We start from the raw sequence: 26332 nt of genomic DNA on the forward strand, positions 1-26332 counted from the left end.
TCTCTCCCTCTCGTGCTCTCTCTCTCCCTCTCGTGCTCCCTCTCTCCCTCTCTCCCTCTCTCTCTCCCTCGCTCTCTCCCTCTCGTGCTCTCTCCCTCTCGTGCTCTCTCCCTCTCGTGCTCTCTCCCTCTCGTTCTCTCTCTCCCTCTCGTGCTCTCTCTCCCTCTCGTGCTCTCTCTCCCTCTCGTGCTCTCTCTCCCTCTCGTGCTCTCTCTCCCTCTCGTGCTCTCTCTCCCTCTCGTGCTCTCTCTCCCTCTCGTGCTCTCTCTCCCTCTCGTGCTCTCTCTCCCTCTCAGTGCTCTCTCTCCCTCTCGTGCTCTCTCTCCCTCTCGTGCTCTCTCTCCCTCTCGTGCTCTCTCTCCCTCTCGTGCTCTCTCTCCCTCTCGTGCTCTCTCTCCCTCTCGTGCTCTCTCTCCCTCTCGTGCTCTCTCTCCCTCTCGTGCTCTCTCTCCCTCTCGTGCTCTCTCTCCCTCTCGTGCTCTCTCTCCCTCGTGCTCTCTCTCCCTCTCGTGCTCTCTCTCCCTCTCGTGCTCTCTCTCTCCCTCTCGTGCTCTCTCTCTCTCTCCTGTGCTCTCTCTCTCTCTCCTGTGCTCTCTCCCTCTCGTGCTCTCTCTCTCTCCCTCGTGCTCTCTCTCCCTCTCGTGCTCTCTCCCTCTCGTGCTCTCTCTCCCTCGTGCTCTCTCTCCCTCTCGTGCTCTCTCTCCCTCTCGTGCTCTCTCTCCCTCTCGTGCTCTCTCTCCCTCTCGTGCTCTCTCTCCCTCTCGTGCTCTCTCTCCCTCTCGTGCTCTCTCTCCCTCTCGTGCTCTCTCTCTCTCTCTCTCTCTCCTGTGCTCTCTCTCCCTCTCGTGCTCTCTCCCTCTCGTGCTCTCTCTCTCTCCCTCGTGCTCTCTCTCTCTCTCTCCCTCTCGTGCTCTCTCTCCCTCTCGTGCTCTCTCCCTCTCGTGCTCTCTCCCTCGTGCTCTCTCTCTCTCTCTCCCTCTCGTGCTCTCTCCCTCTCGTGCTCTCTCTCTCCCTCGTGCTCTCTCTCTCTCCCTCGTGCTCTCTCTCTCTCCTCGTGCTCTCTCTCTCTCTCTCGTGCTCTCTCTCTCCCTCTCGTGCTCTCTTCTCTCCCTCGTGCTCTCTCTCTCCCTCTCGTGCTCTCTCTCTCTCCCTCGTGCTCTCTCTCTCTCCCTCTCGTGCTCTCTCTCTCCCTCGTGTCTCTCTCTCCCTCTCGTGCTCTTCTCTCCCTCTCGTGCTCTCTCTCTCCCTCTCGTGCTCTCTCTCTCCCTCTCGTGCTCTCTCTCTCCCTCTCGTGCTCTCTCTCTCCCTCTCGTGCTCTCTCTCTCCCTCTCGTGCTCTCTCTCTCCCTTCGTGCTCTCTCTCTCCCTCTCGTGCTCTCTCTCTCCCTCTCGTGCTTCTCTCTCCCTCTCGTGCTCTCTCTCTCCCTCTCGTGCTCTCTCTCTCCCTCTCGTGCTCTCTCTCTCTCCCTCTCGTGCTTCTCTCTCCCTCTCGTGCTCTCTCTCTCCCTTCGTGCTCTCTCTCTCCCTCTCGTGTCTTCTCTCCCCCTCTCGTGCTCTCTCTCCCTCTCTCGTGCTCTCTCTCCCTCTCGTGCTCTCTCTCTCCCTCTCGTGCTCTCTCTCCCTCTCGTGCTCTCTCTCTCCCTCTCGTGTCTTCTCTCTCCCTCTCGTGCTCTCTCTCTCTCCCTCTCGTGCTCTCTCTCTCTCCCTCTCGTGCTCTCTCTCTCCCTCTCGTGCTCTCTCTCTCCCTCTCGTGCTCTCTCTCTCCCTCTCGTGCTCTCTCTCTCCCTCTCGTGCTCTCTCTCTCCCCTCTCGTGCTCTCTCTCTCCCTCTCGTGCTCTCTCTCCCCTCTCGTGCTCTCTCTCCCCTCTCGTGCTCTCTCTCCCCCTCTCGTGCTCTCTCTCCCTCTCTCGTGCTCTCTCTCCCCCTCTCGTGCTCTCTCTCCCGCTCTCTCTCGTGCTCTCTCTCCCTCTCGTGCTCTCTCTCCCTCTCGTGTTCTCTCCCTCTCGTGCTTTCTCCCTCTCGTGCTCTCTCTCCCTCTCGTGCTCTCTCTCCCTCTCGTGCTTTCTCCCTCTCGTGCTCTCTCTCCCTCTCGTGCTCTCTCTCCCTCTCGTGTTTCTCCCTCTCGTGCTCTCTCTCCCTCTCGTGCTCTCTCTCCCTCTCGTGCTCTCTCTCTCCCTCTCGTGCTCTTCTCCTCTCGTGCTCTCTCTCCCTCTCGTGCTCTCTCTCCCTCTCGTGCTTCTCTCCCTCTCGTGCTCTCTCTCCCTCTCGTGCTCTCTCTCCCTCTCGTGCTCTCTCTCCCTCTCGTGCTCTCTCTCCCTCGTGTGCTCTCTCTCTCGTGTCTCTCTCTCCCTCTCGTGCTCTCTCTCCCTCTCGTGTTCTCTCACTCCCTCTCGTGCTCTCTCACCCTCTCGTGCTCTCTCTCCCTCTCGTGCTCTCTCTCTCCCTCTCGTGCTCTCTCTCTCTCCCTCTCGTGCTCTCTCTCTCCCTCTCGTGCTCTCTCTCTCCCTCTCGTGCTCTCTCTCTCCCTCTCGTGCTCTCTCTCTCCCTCTCGTGCTCTCTCTCTCCCTCTCGTGCTCTCTCTCTCCCTCTCGTGCTCTCTCTCTCCCTCTCGTGCTCTCTCTCTCCCTCTCGTGCTCTCTCTCTCCCTCTCGTGCTCTCTCTCTCCCTCTCGTGCTCTCTCTCTCCCTCTCGCGCTCTCTCTCCCGCTCTCTCTCCCGCTCTCTCTCCCGCTCTCTCTCTCGCCCTCTCGCGCTCTCTCTCTCGCGCTCTTTCTGGTTCAGTAGCCTTTAGTCTTAGCCTCCTCTCCCTCCACTTCTAGCCTCACTGACTGCTCATTATACGACGGGGAGCTGGGAGAGGGGCTGAGGGGATTTTCCTGTGTCGCCGCGTTGATTACCATGGTGCCGGGCACCGCGGATACCGCTCCCGTCTGGGATAAGCAATCCCCACGCTCATTTCCATGGCAATCTCAGGTTTGGAATACTGAGTGACCCGAGACACAGGATAGGCTAGTGCTAAAGGAGAGGTTTCCTATTAGGTCTTTGTGGAGGACTTTGATTCAGATGAAGACTGTGTATGTCTGAGGCAGAGTCCCAAATTGCACCCTATTCTCTATGAAGTAAGGCTATAGCGATTAGAACTTTATGAGGTCGTTTCGTTTCGATTGTTAAAAAATAATCACGGTTTTTGGTTTCAATGTGTTTATTTAGACATGAAATTCCGTGTTGAATGCTGTTTCACGTAATACAACAATGAGTCCCATGGTGACTGCCATTACTGTTTATCACTTATTAACCCGTTTTTTCACGTTACTTTAATAAAATATTAGATTGATTTAAAATGTTATTTCATTCCAAGTCGTCTCATCTCTATGAAGCTGCTGCCTATGCTGTCTGACAAAAATATATTTTTAGTAGTTCTTCAAAGTAAATAAGGCTGAATAACAACTATCAATCAATCATGTATTTTCAGTCTCGCGAAGCAACTGCCTTCGATCCCTCTCGACCACGCCTCGATCAGACCGTCAACGTCCTAGCAGTCAAAACATCTTTCCTTTCAACCCAACATGTTTACCAGATGTGTGCAACAACAGTGCAACATTCACCTTCTGCTACTGTTTCTGTCAAGTCGTTACATACAGTTTGATGCGCACTGGAACTACCTCTGCAACACAATGCTGCAAGCCAAACACAGCATTCTATTAGAAATGAATATGCGTCTGGTGGAGCAAAACGCAATGACGCTGTCGGTCTGAGTAAGGCGCCCGTCTCCATGTCTTGCTCCGCACAGACCACACAAGTTGAAGCGGGTGCGTAATCGATTATGGTCATTGTAGTTAATTACCACATCTTCTGTGCTAAACTATGCACACTGAATAAAAATATAAACGTGACATGTAAAGTGTTGGTCCCATGTTTCATGAGCTGAGATAAAAGATCCCAGGCGTGTTCCATACGCACAAAAAGCTTATTTCTCTCAATTTGTGCTCAATTTTGTTTACATCCCTGTTAGTGAGCATTTCTCCTTTGCCAAGATAATCCTTCCGTGTGGCATATCAAGAAGCCGATTTAAACGGCATGATCATTACGCAGGTGCACCTTGTACTGGAGACAAAAGCCCACTGAAATCTGCAGTTTAGTGTCACAACACAATGCCACAGATGAGTCAAGTTTTGAGGGAGTGTGCAATTGGCGTGCTGACGACAGAAATGTCCACCAGAGCTGTTGCCAGAAATTGTAATATACATTTCTCTAAGCTGCCTCAAAGTCATTTTTAGAGAATTTGGCAGTATGTCCAACTGGCCTCACAACAGCAGATCACGTGTATGGCGTTGTGTGGGCAAGTGGCTTGCTGATGTCAATGTTGTGATCAGAGTGCCCCGTGGTGGTGGGGTTATGGTATGGGCAGGCCTAAGCTCCGGACAATGAACACAATTTAATTTTATCGATGGTAATTTGAATGCACACATACAGTGACGAGATCCTGAGGCCCATTGTCGTTCCATTCATCCGCAGCGATCACCTCATGTTTCAGCATGATAATGCACAGCACCATGTCGCAAGTATTGGGACTATATTCCGCAGGCCACAATCAACAGCCTGATCAACAGCATCTGTAGTCCCAGTTATGTGAAATCAGCATATACATATATAAATTATTTATTTATTTTTTGACCCCTTTTTCTCCCCAATTTTGTGGTATCCAATTGTTTAGTAGCTACTATCTTGTCTCATCGCTACAACTATTTTTTTGTTCAGTATAAAAGATTGGCCTGTTGGAAACCAACTCCCTACAACATCACACCGTTCAGAATTGGTGATTAATCTCTACAAACTTCACATTGAGCTCAGGAAGAAAAAAAACACAACAATATGGATTTCAAATCGTAGAACGGACGTTAGTTGTTTAAAAAATGAAAAATAATTGCTTAACGCTACTATATAGTGCAGTATTTTAGTGCTTTATATGTGCATATAATCTGCGGTGCTCTCCCATAAAGTCTAATGACAGACAGTTTAAGTGTTATTGTAGCTTGATGCCACTGTAATGAATAGCTCTATATGTTAATTAGACTGATGGAATGGATGTATTATAGATATAGAACACTGAAATACAATGAGTGTACAAAATATTAGGAACACCTGCTCCTTCCATGACATAGACTGCCAAGGTGAATCCAGGTGAAAGCTATGGTCCCTTATTGATGTCACTTTGCCATTCGGAGTGTGAATGGGCAAGATAAAATGTTTAAGTGCCTTTGAACGGGGTATGGTTGTAGGTGCCAGGTGCACCGGTTTGTCAAGAACTGCAACGCTGCTGTGGTTTTCACGCTCAACAGTTTCCTGTGTGTATCAAGAATGGTCCACCACCCAAAGGACATCCAGCCAATTTGACACAACTGTGGAAAGCTTTGGAGTCAACATGGGCCAGCATGCCTGCGGAACGCTTTCGACACCTTGTAGAGTCCATGTCCCGACGGCAAAGGGGGGTGCAACTCAATAGTAGAAAGGTGTTCTTAATGTTTTGTCCACTCAGTGTATTTTATATGGAATATACAGGTGTCTGCCAAAATGATGGAAACGCTTGAGTAAATGAGGGATACAAAGTATATTAAAAACAGATGCTTCCACACAGGTTTGGTTCCTGACTTAAGTCATTTACAAATGTATAAAAATGCTGGGCAGACCATTATTCAGTCCATTATTTTGGTTACCATGGCTATGCCTCCATAGGATGATAATGCCCCCTTCCGCAGGGCACGAGTGTTCACTGAATGGTTTGATGAGCATGGAAACGATGTATGATGCCATGGCCGTCTCAGTCACCAGAACCCAGTTGAACACTTACGGGAGATTCTGGAGCGGCGCCTAAGACAGCATTTTCCACCACCGTCAACAAAACAACAAATTATTTTTCTCACGGAAGAATCGTGTTGCATCCATATATATATATATAGAACACTGCTTTATATCCATGGTCGCATTCCTCCAACAGACTTCCAGACACTTGTGGAATTTATGCCAAGGTGCATTGAAGCTGTTCTGACTCGTGGTGCCCCCCCCCCCCCCATTAAGCCACTTTATGTTGGTGTTTCCTTTATTTTGGCAGTTACCTCTATCTTAATGTTACTGACTAACCTATGGTGTTGTGTAGGATACCTGGGAGATTGAATGACAGACGCACCCCTCTGGGAGAGCTCAACTGGATCTTCACTGCTATCACTGACACTATCGCCTGGAACGTGCTGCCCAGAGGTACACACACACACACATGAGCTAGGGAGAGTATATGCAAGCACACACACTCATACCCCTGTGTCTACCTAGGTTGCCCAGACAAGTAGAAAGTATCTCTCACTCACTCACACTCATGTGAGTCGTGATGTGAGAGGAGAACTGTGGTGATGGGCTGATAAGCCCCAGAAGCCATACGGCACTGCAATTCATTAATCAGCCTACATCACAGAGAATCTCCTTCATGAAGGCACGGCACACCTAATCCACACACACACACACACACACACACACACACACACACACACACACACACACACACTCTCACTCTGTCACACACAAAAGCACGCGAACACACACTCGAATCACACCGCAATCAAAACACTTATACACAGACAGACAGACTCACTCTCTCTCTCGCACACACCCACACACACACACCAATTATTATCATTAGTTGGGGATTAACACTGGAGCAACCTGGCCCCATTAAACTAAATGAGATAATGCATGAATTAATAATAAGAGTTGAAAATGTCACTACCGCCCCCTGCCTTGATCTATCTGGCGCTGCTACGGCACTCTGCCTGTCTGTCCACATTCAACACATACACACACACCTACAGTACATTCGGAAAGTATTGATCTCTTGACTTTTCCACATGTTGTTATGTTACAGCCTTATTCTGAAATGGATCAAATCATTGATGATAAAACAATCTACACACAATACCCCATAATGACCAAACAGAAACAGGTTTTTAAAAATTGTTGCAGATTTATAAAAAAGTAAACACATAGATGCCCTATTTACATAAGTATTCAGACTCTTTGCTTATGCGTCTCGAAATTGAGCTCAGGTGCATCCTGTTTCCATTGGTCATCCTTGATGTTTCTACAACTTAATTGGAGTCCACCTGTAGTAAATTCAATTGATTTGACATGATTTGGAAAGGCACACACCTGTCTATATAAGGCCCCCACAGATGCTAGCGCAAGTCAGAGCAAAAACCAAGCTATGAGGTTGAAGGAATTGTCTGTAGAGCTCCGAGACAGGATTGTGTCGATGCACAGATCTGGGGAAGGGTACCAAAAAACGTCTGCAGGATATAAGTTCCCCAAGAACCCAGTGGCCTCCATTCTTAAATGGAAGAAGTTTGGAACCACCAAGACTCTTTCTAGAGCTGGCCGACCGGGCAATCGGGGTAGAAGGGCCTATGTCAGGGAGGTAACCAAGAACTCGATGGTCACTCTGACAGAGCTCCAGAGTTCCTCTGTGGAGATGGGAGAACCTTCCAGAAGGACAAAGGTGGTGATGGGCTGATAAGCCCCAGAAGCCATACGGCACTGCAATTCATTAATCAGCCTCTGGAGCACTCCACCAATCAGGCCTTTATGGTAGAGTGGCCAGACGGAAGCCACTCCTCAGTAAAAGGCATCTAAAGGACTCTGACCATGAGAACCCAGATTGAACTCTTTGGCCTGAATGCCAAGCGTCACTTCTGGAGGAAACCTGGCACCATCCCTACGGTGAAGCATGGTGGGTGCAGCATCATGCTGTGGGGATGTTGTTGAGCGGCAGGGACAGGGAGACTAGTCAGGATCGAGGGAAAGAGGAACGGAGCAAAGTACAGCGAGATCCTTGATGAAAACCGTCTCCAGAGTGCTGGTGCAAAGGGTCACCTTCCAACAGGAAAGTCAATGCAGGAGTGGCTTCGGGGACAAGTCTCTGAATGTCCTTGAGTGTCCCAGCCAGAGTCTGGACTTGAACCCGACCAAACATCTCTGGAGAGACCTGAAAATAGCTGTGCAGCAACCTGACAGAGCTTGAGAGGATCTGCAGAGAAGAATGGAAGACTTGAGACTAATCACTACCAAAAATGATTCAACAAAGTACTGAGTAAAGGGTCTGAATACTTATGTAAATATGATATATATATAGATATATATATATTTTTTTGTGCAAAATTTTAAAATCCTCTCTTCTCTTACTCATCCTTTTTCTCTCTCTCTCTCTAGATCTGTTCCAGAAGCTCTTTCGTCAGGACCTGTTGGTGGCCAGTTTATTCCGCAACTTCCTATTGGCCGAGAGGATAATGAGGTCATACAACTGCACCCCAGTCAGCAGTCCGCGCCTGCCACCTACGTACATGCACGCCATGTGGTAAGACGCACTGGCGCACACACACACTTTTTCTCTGTTGGCCTTTTTCTATTCAATCTACTGTCTGTCCATTCATTAGATGCATGTTGAAAACTGTCTGCAAAATCCTTTGGTGTGTTTTTCCACCATCGGTCGCGAAAAGCATTAGTTGGGGGGAGTGTTGTTGCTGAAAGCCTCTTGGGTGAGCGATCGCCTGTTTTCATCTCTTATTGCCTCCGTTTTCTCTTCTTGAGAAGACATTAAATAGCACGGAATCATTTTTCCTTTGTGTTACTACACCCCATCACAGCTCTAAAGAGATGCTTGAGCCAGCAAGAAAGGAAGCACAGAAAGAGAATGTGGAGGGAGGGGAAGGAAGAAGACAAAGGGGTGGCAAGAAAGAGTGGAGGAGAGACTGATAGGAAGTGGTGAGGTAGCTAGATAGCAGTGAAGGAAGGAAGAAACAGTGGAGGAGAGAGACTCATAGGAAGTGTTGAGGTAGCTAGATAGCAGTGAAGGAAGGAAGAAACAGTGGAGGAGAGAGACTGATAGGAAGTGTTGAGGTAGCTAGATAGCAGTGAAGGAAGGAAGAAACAGTGGAGGAGAGAGACTGATAGGAAGTGTTGAGGTAGCTAGATAGCAGTGGAGGAGGGAGACTGATAGGAAGTGTTGAGGTAGCTAGATAGCAGTGAAGGAAGGAAGAAACAGTCTCATGGGAAGTGTTGAGGTAGCTAGATAGCAGTGAAGGAAGGAAGAAACAGTGGAGGAGAGAGACTCATGGGAAGTGTTGAGGTAGCTAGATAGCAGTGAAGGAAGGAAGAAACAGTGGAGGAGAGAGACTGATAGGAAGTGTTGAGGTAGCTAGATAGATGTGAAGGAAGGAAGAAACAGTGGAGGAGAGAGACTGATAGGAAGTGTTGAGGTAGCTAGATAGCAGTGAAGGAAGGAAGAAACAGTGGAGGACAGAGACTGATAGGAAGTGTTGAGGTAGCTAGATAGCAGTGGAGGAGGGAGACTGATAGGAAGTGTTGAGGTAGCTAGATAGCAGTGAAGGAAGGAAGAAACAGTGGAGGAGAGAGACTCATGGGAAGTGTTGAGGTAGCTAGATAGCAGTGAAGGAAGGAAGAAACAGTGGAGGAGAGAGACTGATAGGAAGTGTTGAGGTAGCTAGATAGCAGTGAAGGAAGGAAGAAACAGTGGAGGAGAGAGACTGATAGGAAGTGTTGAGGTAGCTAGATAGCAGTGAAGGAAGGAAGAAACAGTGGAGGAGAGAGACTGATAGGAAGTGTTGAGGTAGCTAGATAGCAGTGAAGGAAGGAAGAAACAGTGGAGGAGAGAGACTGACAGGAAGTGTTGAGGTAGCTAGATAGCAGTGAAGGAAGAAACAGTGGAGGAGAGAGACTGATAGGAAGTGTTGAGGTAGCTAGATAGCAGTGAAGGAAGAAACAGTGGAGGAGAGAGACTGATAGGAAGTGTGTAGGGGAGTAAGAGACACAGAAAAGCAGACAAACACAGTGTGGAGGTGGTTAGAAATAGTGAGGGTTTGGGGAAATATGTTGATTGATGATCGTGTCCATACATAACCAGCAAGTGTTATTAAAAATGCTCTTGTTGTGTCTTTGTTAGTGGGCCATTATTAGGATTGAAATTGGCTGGGGACAGGTGTGCACGACTGTGTGTGTGGTGGGGGTGTATGGCCTCTATGGCTGCACCCAGCTCTACTGCAGGTAGAAGCTATAGCAGTGTCAGCAACTAGACACAAATACCCTCATACACACTTTCTTAAAAGGTCCCAAGGTCCCGAACTGTCATTCTGATTTCCATGTAAAATAGCCTTTTGAGTGACTAAAATATCACCTATAATATTTGCTTTGGATAGAAGTGCTGAAAACGTACTTTTAATCTCATGGCTAACTACCAGGAAGTTTGAAAAGACAAGACTTTGTGGGCGGGGAGTTTATTATTCATGAGCTCGACCTTGACTGACAGCTCTTTGACACGCCTATGTCTTGCAACTTGGATGCAGTGAGCAGTGTTGCAGTAAAATCATCTCAAGCTAATTTTAGTGATACACAAAGCAACTCAAACGACATTGAAATTGCATCAATGATGTCAATGATGTTTTACACGTCTCTTCTTTGGCGTTGCTCTTGTGATGCGGTTCGCAGCAGCAATGACAGATGTTTTGAACGACGACTCGGAGATTCGAACCAGTGACCTTTCAGTTACTGGCCCAACGCTCTTAACCGCTAAGCAACCTGCGTCCGTCACACACCCCTCCCCCCATAACATCTCAATCACGCTTCATGTCACTTTTCACTCACGTCCCAAACTGATACTAACAACAAGAGAGATGTTTTTTGTTTGTTGCCGAACGAATGTTTGTCTGCTTGACTCGACTGATTCCAGATGTTTCATATATTTGATATGTTCATGCACTGGGATTACAGATATTTATATACCTGATCTGAATATTGAATGCACACTGTTATGTGAATGATATGATGATTTGTATTCTACATAGATTATAACTAGCATCTAGGATCCTTTGACTAGGGAAATATCTTTCTCCGTAGAGAATTGTATTCGTCATTTATCTTGGATTCCTCTGTTACCTGGATGGAATAGGCAAAGACAGTGTTCTTAGTTGCGCTCAATGACTGGAACAAATCTGTAACGTTGAGTATTGTTGCATTCGTCAGCCAAATGCTAAATTCCTGCATGCACTTTATTTCTTTTTTTTTCAATCTTTTTTTTTTACCCCCCTTTTTCTCCCCAATTTCGTGGTATCCAATTGTTAGTAGCTACTATCTTGTCTCATCGCTACAACTCCCATACGGGCTCGGGAGAGACGAAGGTCGAAAGCCATGCATCCTCCGATACCCAACCAGCACGCCTCCAACCCGGAAGCCAGCCGCACCAACGTGTCGGAGGAAACACCGTGCACCTGGCTACCTTGGCTACCTAACCCGGACGACGCTAGGCCAATTGTGTGTCGCCCCACGGACCTCCCGGTCGCGGCCGGCTGCGACAGAGCCTGGGTGCGAACCCAGAGTCTCTGGTGGCACAGCACTTTCTAACCAGAGGACAAACCCCTTAGCTGCAGACCCCAAGTGCTGCCTCAGAACAAATAGGGGAAGAGGGGGGTTGGCGGATAGGGGAAGAGGGGGGTTGGCGGATAGGGGAAGAGGGGGTTGGCGGATAGGGGAAGAGGGGGTTGGCGGATAGGGGAAGAGAGGGGGTTGGCGAATAGTGGAAGAGGGGGGTTGGCGGATAGGGGAAGAGGGGTGTTGGCGGATAGGGGAAGAGGGGTGTTGGGGAAGAGGGGGGTTGGGGAAGAGGGGGGTTGGCGGATAGGGGAAGAGGGGGGTTGGGGAAGAGGGGAAGAGGGGGTTGGGGAAGAGGGGGTTGGCGGATAGGGGAAGAGGGGGGTTGGCGGATAGGGGAAGAGGGGGTTGGCGGATAGGGGAAGAGGGGGTTGGCGGATAGGGGAAGAGGGGGTTGGCGGATAGGGGAAGAGGGGGGTTGGGGAAGAGGGGGGTTGGCAGATAGGGGACAAAGGGGGTTGGGGAAGAGGGGGTTGGCGGATAGGGGAAGAGGGGGGTTGGCGGATAGGGGAAGAGGGGGTTGGGGAAGAGGGGGTTGGCGGATAGGGGAAGAGGGGGGTTGGGGAAGAGGGGGTTGGCGGGTTGGGGAAGAGGGGGTTAGGGAAGAGGGGGTTGGCGGATAGGGGAAGAGGGGGTTGGGGAAGAGGGGGGTTGGCGGATAGTGGAAGAGGGGTGTTGGGGAAGAGGGGGGTTGTCGGATAGGGGAAGAGGGGGTTGGGGAAGAGGGGTTGTGGAAGAGGGGGTTAGCGGATAGGGGAAGAGGGGGTTGGGGAAGAGGGGGGTTGGCGGATAGGGGAAGAGGGGTGTTGGCGGATAGGGGAAGAGGGGTGTTGGGGAAGAGGGGGTTGGGGAAGAGGGGGGTTGGGGGATAGGGGAAGAGGGGGGTTGGCGGATAGGGGAAGAGGGGGTTGGCGGATAGGGGAAGAGGGGGTTGGCGGATAGGGGGGTTGGGGAAGAGGGGACAAAGGGGGTTGGGGAAGAGGGGGTTGGCGGATAGGGGAAGAGGGTGGTTGGCGGATAGGGGAAGAGGGGGTTGGGGAAGAGGGGGTTGGCGGATAGGGGAAGAGGGGGGTTGGGGAAGAGGGGGTTGGCGGATAGGGGAAGAGGGGGTTGGCGGATAGGGGAAGAGGGGGTTGGGGAAGAGGGGGGTTGGCGGATAGGGGAAGAGGGGGTTGGCGGATAGGGGAAGAGAGGGGGTTGGCGAATAGTGGAAGAGGGGGTTGGCGGATAGGGGAAGAGGGGTGTTGGCGGATAGGGGAAGAGGGGTGTTGGGGAAGAGGGGGGTTGGGGAAGAGGGGGTTGGCGGATAGGGGAAGAGGGGGGTTGGGGAAGAGGGGAAGAGGGGGGTTGGGGAAGAGGGGAAGAGGGGGTTGGCGGATAGGGGAAGAGGGGGTTGGCGGATAGGGGAAGAGGGGGTTGGCGGATAGGGGAAGAGGGGGTTGGCGGATAGGGGAAGAGGGGGTTGGGGAAGAGGGGGTTGGGGAAGAGGGGGTTGGGGAAGAGGGGGTTGGCAGATAGGGGACAAAGGGGGTTGGGGAAGAGGGGGTTGGCGGATAGGGGAAGAGGGGGGTTGGCGGATAGGGGAAGAGGGGGGTTGGGGAAGAGGGGGTTGGCGGATAGGGGAAGAGGGGGGTTGGGGAAGAGGGGGTTGGCGGATAGGGGAAGAGGGGGGTTTGGGAAGAGGGGGTTGGCGGATAGGGGAAGAGGGGGTTGGGGAAGAGGGGGGTTGGCGGATAGGGGAAGAGGGGGTTGGGGAAGAGGGGGTTGGCGGATAGGGGAAGAGGGGGGTTGGGAAGAGGGGGTTGGGAAGAGGGGGTTGGGGAAGAGGGGTTGGGGAAGAGGGGGTTAGCGGATAGGGGAAGAGGGGGGTTGGCGGATAGGGGAAGAGGGGTGTTGGCGGATAGGGGAAGAGGGGTGTTGGGGAAGAGGGGGTTGGGGAAGAGGGGGTTGGCGGATAGGGGGGTTGGGGAAGAGGGGGTTGGCGGATAGGGGGTTGGGGAAGAGGGGGGTTGGGGGATAGGGGAAGGGGGGTTGGCGGATAGGGGAAGAGGGGGTTGGGGAAGAGGGGGTTGGCGGATAGGGGAAGAGGGGGATTGGGGAAGAGGGGGGTTGGCGGATAGGGGAAGAGGGTGGTTGGCGGATAGGGGAAGAGGGGGGTTGGCGGATAGGGGAAGAGGGGGGTTGGCGGAGAGGGTAGGGGGGGTTGGGGAAGAGGGGGTTTGGCGGAGAGGGGAAGAGGGGGGTTGGCGGAGAGGGGAAGAGGGGGGTTGGCGAGAGTGCAGCAGTAAAGGGGGTTTGATGTGTGTTATGTAACAGTATGAATTAAACATGATGACCAGGGAGAACACTTTGGAATGGATCAAAGCCTCAATGCTTTCCTCTCTAGGACAGTCTGTGTGTGTGTGTGTTGGACATTTGGGTTGTTGATGCCTAATGTGTGTGTGTGCATCGCTCCTCTACAGGCAGGCATGGGACCTGGCTGTGGACATCTGTCTCTCTCAGCTGCCCACCATCATTGAGGAGGGCACCGCCTTCAGGGTGAGTGTGTGTGTGTGTTTTCCATTTATCATTGCGGGTTCCTCGGTAACTTTAAATTGCCCTGTATGCTGTGGATACAATTTCTGTGTGTTTGACACCTCACTGATAAATAACCCCACTCGCTGACGGATGGCTGTCGGTCACTTCAGGTTGACTAGTCTGACTACACACTTTCAAGTTCTTTCACTTTCATTTTTATTTACCCTGGTAACTTTGGCACTTCTGTGAGTTAAAATATCCATTTTATTTCCACTGATTCATCACAAACACTCTCCCCGGCCCAGTCAGTGTATCACCCTAGTACCCGTCTGAGCCAGTGGATGCAGGGGTGAAATTTCAGGCCTAATATCATCATATCACTCCATCCTGGTAAACCCATCTGGGGCTACTTGTCCAGTCACTGCAACTCCATCATTCCTTATATTTACAACACAAGAGCCTGAAAGTTCCCCACTGTGGTAGTCGGCGCTAGCGCATCATCTTTTGGGGTCAGTTTGGGTGGTATGAATTGTACACTACAGTACGTGCTGCCCTGCCGTATACCGCCTTCCTCTGTGCTTTTCTACAGAAATATTGAATCAAATACAAATGTATTATATACCCAGAGATTGAACTTGAGATGGTCATAAAATATGCGTTGTTGCAGCTCCCTGTAGAAATAGAATAGTCGGTCTGTCCAGACGAGCTACAAAGGTTTAGCAAACCATTATGGTGTAATATTGAATCCCCAATCTCTCTGGGGGGGAACCCTGGGCCAGATTGTGAAAACATCCGATTATTACCAGGGGTTGTGTCAGGGCTCCTTACGCCGTCTACTGTCATCTTCTGAGTTCTCCCATCTCTCTTTTCCTCCCTCTATCTATGTCATCTTTACTCCCTCTGTCTGTTTCCCGCTCTCCCCCTGTCTGTTTCCCCGCTCTCCCCCTGTCTGTTTCCCGCTCTCCCCCTGTCTGTTTCCGGCTCTCCCCCTGTCTGTTTCCCGCTCTCCCCCTGTCTGTTTCCCGCTCTCCCCCTGTCTGTTTCCCCGCTCTCCCCCTGTCTGTTTCCCCGCTCTCCCCCTGTCTGTTTCCCCGCTCTCCCCCTGTCTGTTTCCCGCTCTCCCCCTGTCTGTTTCCCGCTCTCCCCCGTCTGTTTCCCGCTCTCCCCCGTCTGTTTCCCGCTCTCCCCCGTCTGTTTCCCGCTCTCCCCCTGTCTGTTTCCCGCTCTCCCCCTGTCTGTTTCCCGCTCTCCCCCTGTCTGTTTCCCGCTCTCCCCCTGTCTGTTTCCCCGCTCTCCCCCTGTCTGTTTCCCGCTCTCCCCTGTCTGTTTCCCGCTCTCCCCCTGTCTGTTTCCCGCTCTCCCCCTGTCTGTTTCCCGCTCTCCCCTGTCTGTTTCCCGCTCTCCCCCTGTCTGTTTCCCGCTCTCCCCCTGTCTGTTTCCCGCTCTCCCCTGTCTGTTTCCCGCTCTCCCCCTGTCTGTTTCCCGCTCTCCCCCTGTCTGTTTCCCGCTCTCCCCTGTCTGTTTCCCGCTCTCCCCGTCTGTTTCCCGCTCTCCCCTGTCTGTTTCCCGCTCTCCCCCTGTCTGTTTCCCGCTCTCCCCCTGTCTGTTTCCCGCTCTCCCCCTGTCTGTTTCCCGCTCTCCCCCTGTCTGTTTCCCGCTCTCCCCCTGTCTGTTTCCCGCTCTCCCCCTGTCTGTTTCCCGCTCTCCCCCTGTCTGTTTCCCGCTCTCCCCCTGTCTGTTTCCCGCTCTCCCCCTGTCTGTTTCCCGCTCTCCCCCTGTCTGTTTCCCGCTCTCCCCCTGTCTGTTTCCCGCTCTCCCCCTGTCTGTTTCCCGCTCTCCCCCTGTCTGTTTCCCGCTCTCCCCCTGTCTGTTTCCCGCTCTCCCCCTGTCTGTTTCCCGCTCTCCCCCGTCTGTTTCCCGCTCTCCCCCGTCTGTTTCCCGCTCTCCCTCAAACTCTTACCCCAGAGGTGTCAATCATATGGCCCAATGGCAAGAAAATAGAACATTTCAGTGCAGACCTCCGGACCCCGGTGAAGACCGAATGCAGCCCACCGGCTAAATTAGTTTGACATCCGTCTTCCTCCCTCCCTCTTATTCCCTCTTTCACTTGTCTCTCTTCCTCCATATCTTCTCAAAAAACGTAGCTGTGAAATGATTTTCAGACACCGTAACAAGCGGAGAGCAATGCAAAAGTTTGTATGGAAAAAGTTGAATGAATCTCTAGAGCGCGACTCCCTCCCTCCGAGTCTGCAGTCCTATCAGTACTCCACCTGGCCTGTTGAGGTGTGCCCCTTCTCTACCACTTCTGAGAGAACATCCCTCTTCCCCCTCTCTCTCATTCTCTTCCCTCTCTTCCTTCGCCCCCGCATGCTTAATGGAACTATAATTGACCCCCCTGGGTCCTCTACAAATGTTCCCCCCTCTCTCCGTCTGCCTTTTGAGAGTTAAGACTCGTTTACCTCTCTCTCTCTCTCTCTCTCTCTCTCTCTCTCGCTCTCTCTCTCTCTCGGAGTTCATTCAGAGAAACTCTCTGAACTCTGTTAGTTTGTGTGCTCGCGTGTTCGCTCCTCGTGTGTGTGCTCGCGCGTTCGCTCCTCGTGTGTGTGCTCGCGTGTTCGCTCCTCGTGTGTGTGCTCGCGCGTTCGCTCCTCGTGTGTGTGCTCACGCGTTCGCTCCTCGTGTGTGTGCTCGCGCGTTCGCTCCTCGTGTGTGTGCTCGCGCGTTCGCTCCTCGTGTGTGTGCTCGCGCGTGCGCTCCTCGTGTGTGTGCTCGCGCGTTCGCTCCTCGTGTGTGTGCTCGCGCGTTCGCTCCTCGTTCGCTCCTCGTGTGTGTGCTCGCGCGTTCGCTCCTCGTGTGTGTGCTCGCGCGTTCGCTCCTCGTGTGTGTGCTCGCGCGTTCGCTCCTCGTCTGTGTGCTCGCGCGTTCGCTCCTCGTGTGTGTGCTCGCGCGTTCGCTCCTCGTGTGTGTGCTCGCGCATTCGCTCCTCGTGTGTGTGAGCATGTAATTGTGTGAGAGCATAGCGGTGGTGCTTTGATTATTTACCAATTCATTCCCCTCTACTCTCGGCAGCGAGAGAGTCTCTGTTGTAATGTCCTCTGCTATATTAAAGGGACGTTGATGATGAAACTGGTCATGGTGCAGTTAATAGCGGCAGACACATTGTCATGACGGCACTGCTCTGTGGGGCTGCAGGGAACAGAAGGCTGGTACATAAAGAGGTGGCACGCGTTCACACACACTACTGCAGCTGGTAGGAGTCAAGGCTACAATAGAGGCTTCCTTATGTAAGGATGTTATGTAATCGACAGATCGGTATAAGATTTGGCTCCGTTCAGTTGATCGGGGGGGGGGTGTCGTCATAGAGAGGTGTGCTGCATCAGTTTCATGACTTGTGTCTGCATGTTGCATTGTTGCCATCGCCGTGCTGAGTTGCCGTGCACATGCTTATATAACTTACACACAAAACCGAAATGAATAAACATTGTTACAAAATTCATTCAACTCATTCTACATTGAGATGTATGGTGCTGGGTGTACAGTTCATTATCGATGCATTAAGCCTAATGTGTGTGTGTATGTGTGTGATAGAGAATGGTGTTCTAGCTCTAACTATTAAATGGATAATGCTATTGTTGAGTTGTGTGTTTGAGAGGTCACAGCTGTGTTTGTATGCAGGTCAAGATACACTACGTGACCAAAAGTATGTGGACAATTCCTCGTCGAACATCTCATTCCAAAATCAAGGGCATTGATATGGAGTTGGTCTCCTCTTTGCTGTTATAACAGCCTCCACTCTTCTGGGAAAGCTTTCCACTAGATGTTGGAACATTGCTGTGGGAACATGCTTCCATTCAGCTAAGAGAGTATTAGTTAGGTTGGGCAATTAGGCCAGGCTAGCCGTCGCCGTTCCAATTCACAAAGGTGTTCGATGGGGTTGAAGTCAGGGCTCCTTGCAGGCCATTCAAGTTCTTCCACACCGATCTCGACAAACCATTTTTGTATGGACCTCACTTTGTTCACAGGGGCGTTGTCATTCTGAAACAGGAAAGGGTCTTCCCTAAACTGTTGCCACAAAGTTGGAAGCACAAAATCGTCTAGAATGTAATTGTATGCTGTTGCGTTAAGATTTCCCTTCACTGGAACTAAAGGTTCTAGCTCAAACCAAGAAAAACAGCCCCAGACCATTATTCCACCTCCACCAAACTTTACAGTTGACACTATGCATTGGGGCAGGTAGCATTCTCTAGGTATCTGCCAAAACCAGATTTTTCCATTGGAGTGTGAAGTGTGATTCATCACTCCAGAGAACACATTTCCACTGCTCCATAGTCCAATAGTGGTGAGCTTTACACCAATCCACCCGACACTTGATATTACGCATGGTGATCTTAGGCTTGTGTGCGGCTGCTTGGCCATGGAAACCCATTTCATGAAGCTCCCTACGAACAGTTCTTGTGCTGACGTTGCTTCCAGAGGCAGTTTGGAACTCGGTAGTCAGTGTTGCAACCAAGGACAGCTTGTGTGACCTACCACTTTGCGGCTAAGCTGTTGTAGCTCCTAGACGTTTCCACTTCACAATAACAGCACTTACAGTTGATCTGGCCAGCTCTAACAGGGCAGACATTAGACGAACTGACCTGTTCGAAAGGTGGCATCCTATGACAGTGCCACATTAAAAGTCACTGAGCTCTTCAGTAAAGCCATTCTTCTGCCACTGTTTGTCTATGGAGATTGCATGGCGGTGTACTCGATTTTATATACCTATCAGCAACGGGTGTGGCTGAAATAGCCGAATCCACTCATTTGAAAGGTGTCCACATGCTTTTGTGTGTACTCTGTGTGAGTGAGCTCAGTATCAATGTACTATATGTATATTCATCACCGATTTCTTAAAACGATTGTGTTTGTGTTTCATCCCAATAGCACAGTCCGTTCTTTGCAGAGCAGCTGACAGCGTTCCAGGTGTGGCTGACCATGGGAGTGGAGAACAGGAACCCCCCCGAACAGCTCCCCATCGTACTGCAGGTACACAAACATACATACACCAACGTATGCAAAATATCTACCCTCCCCAAAAAACATCTTTCAGTTTCCTGAGTCTTTCCCTTTAGATCGCCATAGAAATGGCCCCTTTCAACGTTGATTGACCGGGTTTCGAGGAATCGAAAGTTACGGATCTGGAGATGAAAATAACAATGGTATCAAGTTGAATTTGATTGGTCTGAAGTGTGGAAACGCCTCCTAATCTTACCACTTCCAAATGTCGAAATACGGAAGATCTAAACCAGCAACGGTTCCATCAAACTAACGTTCTTACTTAATCAGTAAGCATATTAAGGTTATGTGATTCGTAATGACATAGGCTAAAGACAACTAGGTTTCGACGAGGGCTGTCAAACGATTAAAATAATTAATAATTAATAATAATTATTATTAAAATAATGAATTTCAATTAATCACATTAAATTCTGTAGTTAATCGCAAATGTTACATTTGGTGCTAAATAAAGATTTTTCCATTTGAAAACAAAAGCTGTGTATTGAGTTGTAGGTGTGTAGGGACAAATGCAAAATACACTGCTCAAAATAATAAAGGGAACACAAACACAATGTAACTCCAAGTCAATCACACTTCTGTGAAATCAAACTGTCCACTTAGGAAGCAACACTTATGGACAATACATTTCACATGCTGTTGTGCAAATGGGATAGACAACAGGTGGAAATTATAGGCAATTAGCAAGACACCCCCAATAAAGGAGTGGTTCTGCAGGTGATAACCACAGACCACTTCTCAGTTCCTATGCTTCCTGGCTGATGTTTTGGTCACTTTTGAATGCTGGCGGTGCTTTCACTCTAGTCTACAACCCACACAAGTGGCTCAGGTAGTGCAGCTCATCCAGGATGGAACATCAATGCGAGCTGTGGCAAGAAGGTTTGCTGTGTCTGTCAGCGTAGTGTCCAGAGCATGGAGGCGCTACCAGGAGACAGGCCAGTACATCAGGAGACGTGGAGGAGGCCGTAGAAGGGCAACCCAGCAGCAGGACTGCTACCTCCGCCTTTGTGCAAGGAGGAGCAGGAGGAGCACTGCCAGAGCCCTGCAAAATGACCTCCAGCAGGCCACAAATGTGCATGTGTCTGCTCAAACGGTCAGAAACAGACTCCATTAGGGTGGTATTAGGGCCCGACGTCCACAGGTGGGGGTTGTGCTTACAGCCCAACACCGTGCAGGACGTTTGGCAGAGAACACCAAGATTGGCAAATTCGCCACTGGCGCCCTGTGCTTTTCACAGGTGAAAGCAGGTTCACACTGAGCACATGAAACAGACGTGACTGTCTGGAGAACGTTCTGCTGCCTGCAACATCCTCCAGCATGACCGGTTTGGCGGTGGGGTGGCATTTCTTTGGGGAGCCGCACAGCCCTCCATGTGCTCGCCAGAGGTAGCCTGACTGCCATTAGGTACCGAGATGAGATCCTCAGACCCCTTGTGAGACCATATACTGGTGCGGTTTGCCCTGGGTTCCTCCTAATGCAAGACAATGCTCGAACTCATGTGGCTGGAGTGTGTCAGCAGTTCCTGCAAGAGGAAGGCATTGATGCTATGGACTGGCCCACCCGTTCCCCAGACCTGAATCCAATTGAGCACATCTGGGACATCATGTCTCGCTCCATCCACCAACGCCACATTGCACCACAGACTGTCCAGGAGTTGGCGGATGCTTTAGTCCAGGTCTGGGAGGAGATCCCTCAGGAGACCATCCACCACCTCATCAGGAGCATGCCCAGGCATTGTAGGGAGGTCATACAGGCACGTGGAGGCCACACACACTACTGAGCCTCATTTTGACTTGTTTTAAGGACATTACATCAATGTTGGATCAGCCTGTAGTGTGGTTTTCCACTTTAATTTTGAGTGTGACTCCAAATCAAGACCTCCATGGGTTGATAAATTTGATTTCCATTGATCATTTTTGTGTGATTTTGTTGTCAGCACATTCAACTATGTAATGAAAAAAGTATTTGATAAGAATATTTCATTCATTCAGATCTAGGATGTGTTATTTTAGTGTTCCCTTTATTTTTTTGAGCAGTGTATATATTTATATAATAAATGTAAAAAAAAAACGCCTCTTGAGTAAATCTGAGCTGACAAAACATTTCAGCCTGTTCTGTTGTGAGGCACAGCCGGGAACTCGTTCTGTACGCTGGTGAGTGGTGGGGTTGATAATCCAGGAGGATTCTCCATCATCGTTTAAATCTCAGTTTGGGAACGATATGTCTTCCCCTGTATAATTACCCTATTTGTATTTTTAAATCGTGGCCACTGCAGAAATGTACAATTATAATAACATTCCAAATGTTTAAAGTGGCGTGGCGGAGTTGCCCTTAAAATGTCAAGCGGTTGCTGTGCTGTCTGTAAGCCCTGCTCCGTTAAATCATGGCCTGCTCTCTATCTCCACAAATAATGCATTTAACTGCCTTGCCAGCTCCTTGTGCTCTCTCTCTTTCGCTCTCTCTCTCTCTCTCTCTCTAGTTCTCGCTGCTCTTTCTCTCCTTCCGTCACCCTCTCCCTAACGCACTTTATGTCAGGCAATATTTTCTTGAAAGTGGCACTTCACAGCAGCAGTAGCCCCATGTGTTGTTGTGCTGGCCTAGCCCCTGTGCTGTACTGCGCCCGTGCTGTACTCGGCGTGATCGTTTCCCCCTGACTCAGCAGAGCTGAGAGCTTGCAGCCTTCCCTCACACGTCCACTGGGGAAAGAAAGGCAAGGCAAATTAAAAACCAGGAGACGGTCTGGGAGAACCATCGGGGAGGGATAGTGTGGAGGGGTTTTATTTTTTGATGGGTGGGAGCGGAAATGCGTGTGATTTGTGGGTGTTAGTGGGTGTGCGCATGTAGAGCATTGTACACACCCACGTAAGCTCTTACGCACACACACACACACACACACACCGTAGAACGGACAATCTTGCGTTGATCTGTGATATATAAAGGGGTGACATTGCGTTCTCAGATGCAGCGTGTGATTGTGTATAATCTTATTGATAAGGAGCTTTGGGAAAATAAGTAAAAGAGAGGAGGGGTCAGACAGAGAATGGCTCTTGATGTCGTCATAGTAACGGACTTCCCCCTTCTAGACTTCCCATTGAAACAAAAGGATTGGGAAAGATGACGTGGTCATCGAGTTGTGATGTCCTACGACTGCCAGCTCAGAAGGGTTGGAGTTCTAGGAGGGACACTCTCACAAAGCCCATTCAATCATTACTGACAGTATAATGAATCAGTGGGTGGCTGCAGATTGAACATCTGTACGTACCTGTTGATTCACTCCCTGGTGACTTGTAACACGTGTGTTACTGATAGTCACCCACATGCTTTGACAAGACAGTGAAGAAGCATATTACTCTGTCATTTGAGCTGGTCTTGGTCTGTTAACTTTAGGTGTGTGTGTGTGTGCACGCGCACCCACTTAATGATGCTGATTAGTCACTGTCACTTGTCTCAGCAGTTGGGATAAGATTGATGAGTGACTTTGCTATTCTGTGTGTGTGTCATTAATGGCTGGTTATATAATACCATCATTCAGAAGTGTTTTGATCCCTCCGATTCAAACCGCTCTTAAATCGCTGAATATTCCTCCTCTTGTATAACACAGACAGACCACAAATTCCCAGGCTCTCCTTTCCCAGGCATTTCCCTGGAGGGTTGAGGGGTAGCCCTGGCACGGTCCAACCCCGGTCCCCTCCTGCGTTCGCACACGGTCGTTGGGTTGTGGTCACACTGCTCTAATAATACGCAAAACCATGATAGAAATAGCAGTGTGTATGGGTTGGTCGGGGGGGTGGGCCGTGAACCAATCCGCCCCCGTGCGCACATGTCCTCTCGCCCACAACACGGTCGCATGGGGACACGCCAACGTCCGGTCCTGGTGGTGCTGGCGTGCCAAAAACACACACAATCTGTTACCATAACACCCCACCCACATGCACACAAATGCAATGTCATATACCGCAGGGAACCAGTGGAGGCTGGTGGGAGGAGCCATAGGAGGACGGGCTCATTGTAATGGCCAGCCATACACATGTGTTCATATTCACCTCATTACACACTAATATGGTATGTACACCTGAAGCAGCCAAAACACTTCATACACACACACACACACACACACACACACACACACACACACACACACACACACACACACACACACACACACACACACACACACACACACACACACACACACACAGAGAGAGAGAGAGGCACACACACACACAGAGAGAGGCACACAGAGAGAGAGACAAACAACTGCCAGTGCCAGCATATTGGCTAGTGGTGTGAGCCACCTGTCCCACCTCTCCCGCTCACCTTTTGCTCACGATGCCACTAAGCACGTTGAACGCACCACAGTATTGACCTCTGCCCTCTCCCTGGTCTCTTTCAGGTCCTCTTGAGTCAGGTTCACAGGCTAAGAGCGCTGGACCTGCTCGGCCGCTTCCTGGACCTGGGGCCCTGGGCCGTCAGTCTGGTGAGAAACTATGCAGTATTCTTGTCTGCCAATACACAAACACACAGCCTTAATTACAAGGTTAGCTAGCACAGAGAGATGATTATTGTAGATAAACAATCTATATCAACTAGTGTACACTAAAAATAACAAGATAACTCATGTAAAATATACTGTGTCCGTAAAATGTATGCAGGTTCAGAACTTTTGTCAAACATCACAGCGTAGTTAAAAAATAAAAAAAAGATTTTAAAAAGTTGAGTAGAAATCAGAACTGGATGGTGTTCAGAGATAGATGGGAGGGGTTGAGGGTAGCTGAAGGGTGGGACTAAAAACAATCAAAAGATAACTCATATAAAATATACTTTGTCCGTAAAATGCCTAAGTGTTGTCGTCCATTAGTTTTCTCCAGTTAAGGAAGGGGTGGTATATTTATTCTAAAATAAATAGATGCAGATTTAGGGCCTTGGGGGCCCCTGAGTCTTTTCATTATCTCGACAACATCCGCTGAAAAGGCAGAGGGCGAAATTAAAAAATATATTTTTAGAAATGCACCAAATTAAAGCTTAACTTCTTGTTAATCTACCCATTGTGTCCGATTTCAAAAAGGCTTTACAGCGAAAGCACACCATATGATTATGTTAGGTCGGAACCTAGTCACAAAAACACATACAGCCATTTTCCAGCTAAAGAGAGGAGTCACAAAAAGCAGAAATAGAGATGAAATTAATCACTAACCTTTGATGAGCTTCATCAGATGGCACTCATAAGGACTTCATGTTACACAATACATGTATGTTTTGTTCGATAACGTTCATATTGATATCCAAAAATCTCAGTTTACATTGGCGCGTTATGTTCAGTAATGTTGTGCATCGAAAACATCCGGCAAATTTGCAGAGAGCCACATCAATTTACAGAAATACTCATCTTAAACTTTGATAAAAGATTCAAAAGATACAAGAATTACAGATAAACTTCTCCTTAATGCAACCGCTGTGTCAGATTTCAAAAAAGCTTTAGGGAAAAAGCAAACCATGCAATAATCTGAGTATGGCGCTCAGACACAAAACAAAGCCATACCCAAGATACCCACCATGTTGTGGAGTCAGTAAAAGTCAGAAATAGCATTATAAATATTCACTTATCTTTGATGATCATCATCAGAATGCACACCCAGGAATCCCAGTTCCACAATCAATGTTTGTTTTGTTCAATAAAGTCCATAATTTATGTCCAAATACCTTCTTTTGTTTGCGCGTTTAATTCACAAATCCAAACTCGCAAGGGGCGGGCAAGTCCAGGCGAATGTTCAGACGAAAAGTTACAGAAGTTATATTACAGTTCGTAGAAACATGTCAACCGATGTATAGAATCAATCTTTAGGATGTTTTTAACATAAATATTTTGTCCTTAGATTCCTTTGTCTTTAGAAATGCAATGGAACGCAGGTTGCTCTCACGGGCGCAGGCGTGATCAGCTCCTGGCCTTCTGCCAGACCTCTGGTTGAAACAGCTCTCATTCTCTCCCCCTTCATAGCAGAAGCCTGAAACAACGTTCTAAAGACTGTTGACATCTTGTGGAAGCCTTACGTGCAATATTGCCCCATAGACACTGTATATTCGATAGGAAATGAGTGAAAACTACAAAACTTAGATTTCCCACTTCCTGGTTATACTCAGACATCATTCAAACAGTTTAAGAAACTTCAGAGTGTTTTCTATCCAAATCTTCTAATGATATGCATATATTAGCTTCTGGGCCTGACTCGCAGACACTTTACTCTGGGCACGCTTTTTATCCGAAGGTCCCAAACAGGATTTATACAGGCGTTGCTAGAAACGCACAGTACTTCAAGCCAGTTCTGATTTCTTTGGGTGTGAACTTTTAAAGTGAATAATATCTCGTGTGTGTGTTTTCAGGCCCTCTCAGTAGGGATCTTCCCCTACGTGTTGAAGCTGCTACAGAGCTCTGCGCGGGAGCTCCGACCCCTGCTGGTCTTCATCTGGGCTAAGATCCTGGCTGTGGACAGCGTGAGTGGTAACATACATACATACATACACACTAGCACATATCTACACATGCATCCCACAAACACTCACTGTACACCGTTACAATAACCAACCCACACCAAAGTCCTACCATTATAGCAAGCTACATTTGAATGGATGCACTTTTTTTAAATTTTAAACCAATTTCACTCTCCCTACAGAATAGTTGATATGTGTCTACATAGGGACAGTGAAGTTGTATCTATTACATGGAGCAACTCTGTGTAGCTGTACAGAGAGACATGATTGCCATAAAGTCAACAACAGTCCCAGATGAAAGCAGAAAATATGTCTATCTGAACCCATTCAGTCAGTCAATCAGTTTAACATCAGTTGGACGTTAATGTGGAGTAATCATCATTCAGAGATCGAGTTGTGTGTTGAGAGGCTGCAGCCGAGACACACAGACTTGAAATCACTGGCCACTTTAATACATGGAACACTGGTCCCTTCAATAATGTCTGCATATCTTGCATTACTCGTCTCATATGTATATACTGCATTCTATCCTATTCTCTACTGTTTCTTAGTCTGTGCCGCTCTGATATTACTCATCCAAATATGTATATATTCTTAATTCCATCCCTTTACTGAGAGTTGTGTGCATTGGGTTTATGATGTGAAATTGTTTGATATTACTTGTTGGATATTGCTACCCTGTCGGAACTAGAAGCACAAGCATTTCTCTACACCCGCAATAACATCTGATAAACACCTGTATGTGACCATTAAGATTTGATTTGTGCTACTTATTTTTAGTGAATCCTCAAC

At 49.2% G+C, this 26332-nt stretch overlaps 1 protein-coding gene across 7 annotated transcripts in view; it reads left to right on the top strand.

Annotated features, from left to right (window-relative positions):
- LOC135522894 (regulatory-associated protein of mTOR) overlaps nucleotides 1-26332 on the top strand; it is a 211878-nt gene that overhangs the window by 121810 nt on the left and 63736 nt on the right. For all 7 annotated transcript variants that reach the window (XM_064949578.1, XM_064949609.1, XM_064949587.1 and 4 more), the window contains exons 9-14: nucleotides 6153-6253; nucleotides 8252-8396; nucleotides 13945-14020; nucleotides 18923-19024; nucleotides 23448-23531; nucleotides 25433-25543. In XM_064949578.1, coding sequence (XP_064805650.1) covers nucleotides 6153-6253; nucleotides 8252-8396; nucleotides 13945-14020; nucleotides 18923-19024; nucleotides 23448-23531; nucleotides 25433-25543 — 619 coding nt within the window. The remainder of the gene's footprint in view (nucleotides 1-6152; nucleotides 6254-8251; nucleotides 8397-13944; nucleotides 14021-18922; nucleotides 19025-23447; nucleotides 23532-25432; nucleotides 25544-26332) is intronic.

The sequence above is a fragment of the Oncorhynchus masou genome, chromosome 4, assembly GCF_036934945.1.
Source record: "Oncorhynchus masou masou isolate Uvic2021 chromosome 4, UVic_Omas_1.1, whole genome shotgun sequence".
Lineage (NCBI taxonomy): Eukaryota > Metazoa > Chordata > Actinopteri > Salmoniformes > Salmonidae > Oncorhynchus > Oncorhynchus masou.